General features: G+C 37.1%; 1 protein-coding gene across 1 annotated transcript; it reads left to right on the forward strand.

Moving 5' to 3' along the window:
* Positions 1 to 1,453: 1,453 nt before the first annotated feature.
* On the forward strand, positions 1,454 to 2,098 carry LOC139887411 (uncharacterized). Its single transcript, XM_071870645.1, has one exon. It carries the CDS (start codon positions 1,454 to 1,456, stop codon positions 2,096 to 2,098), a length of 645 nt encoding a protein of 214 aa, XP_071726746.1.
* The last annotated feature ends 2,748 nt before the right edge of the window (positions 2,099 to 4,846 follow it).

Raw genomic sequence — 4,846 nt, forward strand, 5'->3', positions numbered from 1 at the left:
CGGGGTATTATAAACAAACTTGTAGGGTTAGAGCAAAGTGCATTCATGAAAGGAAGATCTATTTTAGATAGTATTCTGATTGTGAATGAACTCGTGGATGATGTGAAAATGAAAGGCTCTAAATGCTTCATATTTAAAGCCGACTTTGAGAAGGCATTCGATAGCGTTCGATGGAGGTTCTTAATTGGTATAATGAGTTGCATGGGCTTCGTGACCAAATGGAGAAAGTGGATAGACTCATGCTTTCGTTCGGCATCAATCTCGGTTCTTGTCAACGGGTCACCCACAAGAGAGTTTCAACTTCAAAGGGCGTTCGTCAAGGTGATCCTCTATCACCTTACTTATTCATCATCGCTAGTGAAGGCCTAAATGTCTTAACGAACATTGCGGTTAGAGATAAGCTTGTAAGGGGTGTTGAAATTGGTAAGGATAAAATTTGTGTATCTCATTTACAATTCGCGGATGACACTATCTTTTTTGGCGACTGGAGTAAAAGAAATGTGGCAAATGTTCATAAAACTCTTACTTGCTTTGAAAAACTTTCGGGCTTGAAAATTAACCTGAGTAAGAGCCACTTGTTTGGTGTTGGGGTACCTTCTGATATTATCAGTGAGTCAGCTCGGAGGCTCGGTTTTAAGGTGGGTTCGTTCCCATGTACTTACCTTAAAATGCCTATCGGTCAAAACATGAACAAAAAGGATGCATGGAATTCAGTGTTTGAAAAATTTAATAAGAGGTTATCAGATTGGAAAGCGAGAACATTGTCATTTGGGGTTCGTCTAACACTCATTAAATCGGTCCTTAGTAGTTTACCTCTCTACTACTTCTCCTCATTTCGTGCACCCGCATCCGTCATCAATCTTCTCAAGAATATGCGGCATAAGTTTTTTTTCCGGGCGGGTCGGGGAATGAATCAAAACTTGCATGGGTTAAATGGGAAACTATTTTACTACCACATAAAGATGGTGGGTTAAACATCAGGACACTTACAGCAAAAAAAAATTGGCTCTTTTGGGGAAATGGTGGTGGCGTTTTCGGACTGAAAATGGGGCACTCTGGGTCAAAATCATTAAAAGCGTATATGGGAGGGATGGGGGGTTGGGTCTTTATTGTATTAAATCATTTGTGAAGCATCGTTCAGCATGGAGTAACATCGTCAAGATAGGGGACGAGATGAAGTAAGCAAGGTTTGAGTTTGAAGACTGTTTTAAGAGAAATATTGGGGACGGCCGAGACATTCACTTCTGGGAACATCTTTGGGTGGGCAACAGTCGACTTAAGGATGCATACCCTAGGCTACAGACTAGATAATGAAAAATCCGTTTCAGCAAATTCAAGAGTATCATTCGTTAATGGAACATGGAACTTCGCTTGGAATTGGTCGAGAACACTGACAGGAAGACTACACGGTGAGCTAGATTAGCTTACCTCATTAATCATTACTAAGGCAACAATGCAAGAGGGTAACGGCAGATACATCTTCAAGCTTAACCCGGGAGGCTGCTATGTTTCAAAATCAGTAGGTGCTAAAATTGATGAATGCATTATTCCAAGATCTTACGTTCATGATGAAACTATACGCAATAATCTTATCCCGCAGAAAATAGGTATTTTCATGTGGAGGACCTTAAGAGGCAGAATTCTGGTTAAGTTAGAACTTGATAAGCAGGGTATCGACCTTGATTCATTGTTATGCCCGATGTGTAATGAGGTGATCGAATCGGTGGACCATGTTATCCTCTCTTGTAAGTTTGCGAAGGAAGTGTGGGTCGGTATTCATAAATGGTGGAACTTAAACCCAATGTCATATACCAACATCTCAGATCAGCTTAAAAGCGTGAATCAAGGGGGAATTCCATCGAATCTCAAAAAAGTATGCAATGTATGGGCGACAAGTTACATTATATGGAAGAACCGCAACCAAAAAGTGTTTCAAAACAATCCTTGGGCAACTCCAAAGTTAGTCAACGAGGTGCAAGTCAAGACGTTCGAATGGATTTCTAATCCCTCGAGGAAAGGTCATTTTGAATGGCAACAGTGGTTAACATGTCATTTCAACATGAGTTTTCCTAGTGCGATCAACTTGGATCCGGGTTGAGGAAACAACACATTTATGATCGACGTTTACAATTCGTTTGGTGTACTTTATTTGTATTAGTCGTGATGTAAACTGTAAATGGAAGTCGAGTCTCACTGTATATATGTTTAGCAGCCTGCTGCTATGCTTCGTGGAGCTGGTGGCCCAAAACTGCTGCCATCTCATTCTATGTACATATACATACTTACATAAATAATATACTAGTTGCCTTTAAAAAAAAAAGACTAGTGTGTTATAATTCAGTAGGCTTATAACTACCTTTAGTGGTTTGATTCTTGATGTTATAATTCAGTAGGCTTATAACTACCTTTAGTGGTTTGATTCTTGATGTTATAATTCAGTAGGCTTATAACTACCTTTAGTGATTTGATTCTTGATTTAGAATACTAATAATGAAGTGTAAGAACAAAGATGATAATGGAGAGAAAGAAAGAAACACTTTGTAAGTGTGAGAAATGGTGCAAGTTTAATGCTTGCATTCATGAGTATTTATAGCCTAAAATCTCAATATAAAAATACATACTTTGTGTACCAAAATTGACTATATGTATACACCAAAATTGACTATCCATATCTATATTATTATTATTATTATAACACTCCCCCTTGGATAGCAAATTTATTTTGTTGAAGATCAACTATAAATTACTGCCTCGTTAAAAACCTTGCTAAAGAAAACCCAGTGGGAAAAAACTTTAGCTAAGGGAAAAAGAGTGCAGCATGGAGTTGACTCCCCCTCAAGTAGACATCGCTTCAGCTGTTACATCTTTTGAACATGTCTCATGCCAATGTTATGAACGTGTGTTCTGAAAATAGCAGTTGGAAGTGCTTTCGTGAAAAGATCAGCAGAGTTTTTGCTAGATTGCACATATCTCATTTCAATCTGGTTGTCCTTAATGAGATTTTGAGTGTATGAGAAGAATCTAGGTGGTATGTGTTTTGTTCGGTCACTTTTGATATACCCTTCTTTCATCTGTGCTATGCAAGCTGCATTATCTTCATAGATAGTTGTTGGACTTTTATCGCGTTCTAGTCCACAAGAATCAGTAATGAGTTGTGTCATTGATCTCAACCAAAAACATTCTCGAGTAGCTTCATGTAATGCAATCACTTCGGCATGATTTGACGATGTAGCAACAAGTGTTTGTTTTTGAGAACGCCATGATATTGCAGTACCTCCATTTAGGAATACATATCCAGTTTGAGATTTAGCTTTATGTGGATCAGATAAATAACCTGCATCTGCATAACCAACCAAATCTTGTTTTGATTCGTTAGAATAAAATAATCCTAAATCAGTAGTTCCTCGAAGGTATCGAAATATGTGTTTGATCCCATTCCAGTGTCTTTTGGTAGGAGCAGAGCTGAACCTTGCCAACAAATTAACTGCAAAAGAAATGTCAGGTCTTGTACAATTTGTAAGATACATAAGAGCTCCAATTGCACTAAGATATGGTACTTCTGGTCCAAGAATGTCTTCTTGATCTTCACATGGACGAAATGGATCAGCTTCAACATTGAGTGATCTAACAACCATAGGAGTACTTAATGGTTTTGCCTTGTCCATATTGAAACGTTTCAAAATCTTTTCAGTATATGTTGTTTGATGTACAAGTAAACCATTAGGCATATGCTCAATTTGTAAACCAAGGCAATACTTGGTTTTTCCGAGATCTTTCATTTCAAATTCTTTCTTTAGAAGTTGAATGGCTTCATGGATCTCTTTATTTGTACCTATGATGTTAAGATCATCAACATAAACAGCTATGATCACATATCCGGATGTTGTTTTCTTAATGAAAACACAAGGGCAAGTAAGATTATTTGTATACCCTTTGCTTATCAAGTAATCACTTAATCGGTTATACCACATACGTCCCGATTGTTTTAACCCATATAAAGATCTTTGTAATTTAATCGAATACATTTCTTTGGGTTTTGCATTTGATGCTTCTGGTACCTTAAATCCTTCAGGTATCTTCATATATATATATATCACTATCAAGTGATCCATATAGATAAGCAGTCACAACATCCATGAGATGCATTTCTAAATTTTTAGAAACTGCCAGACTGATTAAGTACCTAAAAGTAATTGCATCCATAACAGGAGAATAAGTTTCTTCATAATCAATTCCCGGTCTTTGAGAAAAACCTTGAGCTACAAGTCTAGCTTTATACCTTGTAACTTCATTTTTCTCATTTCTTTTTCGGACAAAAATCCATCTGTATCCTACAGGTTTCACATCTTTAGGAGTGAGAATGATGGATCCGAAAACTTTTCTTTTATTGAGTGATTCTAATTCAGCTCGTATTGCTTCTTTCCATTGAGCCCAATCATGTCTATTTTGACATTCAACCATAGATGTTGGTTCTGGATCATCATCATTATTCATGATGTCATATGCAACATTAAATGAAAATTTCTCATCAAGATTTTTCATTTCATTTCGGTTCCATAATATTTTTGAATATGCATAATTGATTGCAATTTCTGTATTGACATCATCAATCTCCTCTGCAGTAGGAGTACTGATTTGTGGTTCTTCTTGAACACTTTCTTTTACTTCATTATCAGCTGATTTTCTTTTTCGAGGATTTTTATCCTTTGAACCGATTGGTCTTCCACGTTTCTGACGTGGCAAAGATTCATGAGTGACGTTATTGCCAGCTTTTGGAATTTCAATTCGAGCTGGAGTATTAACTGCTGGTATATATGATTTTGTCACCGTTTTTGTATCTGTAAAT

The sequence above is a fragment of the Rutidosis leptorrhynchoides genome, chromosome 1, assembly GCF_046630445.1.
Source record: "Rutidosis leptorrhynchoides isolate AG116_Rl617_1_P2 chromosome 1, CSIRO_AGI_Rlap_v1, whole genome shotgun sequence".
In the NCBI taxonomy this organism is placed as follows: Eukaryota; Viridiplantae; Streptophyta; class Magnoliopsida; order Asterales; family Asteraceae; genus Rutidosis; species Rutidosis leptorrhynchoides.

Excerpts from the sequence above, each read along its gene's own strand:
- LOC139887411 (XM_071870645.1), top strand. The coding sequence starts at position 1,454 with ATGCAAGAGGGTAACGGCAGATACATCTTCAAGCTTAACCCGGGAGGC.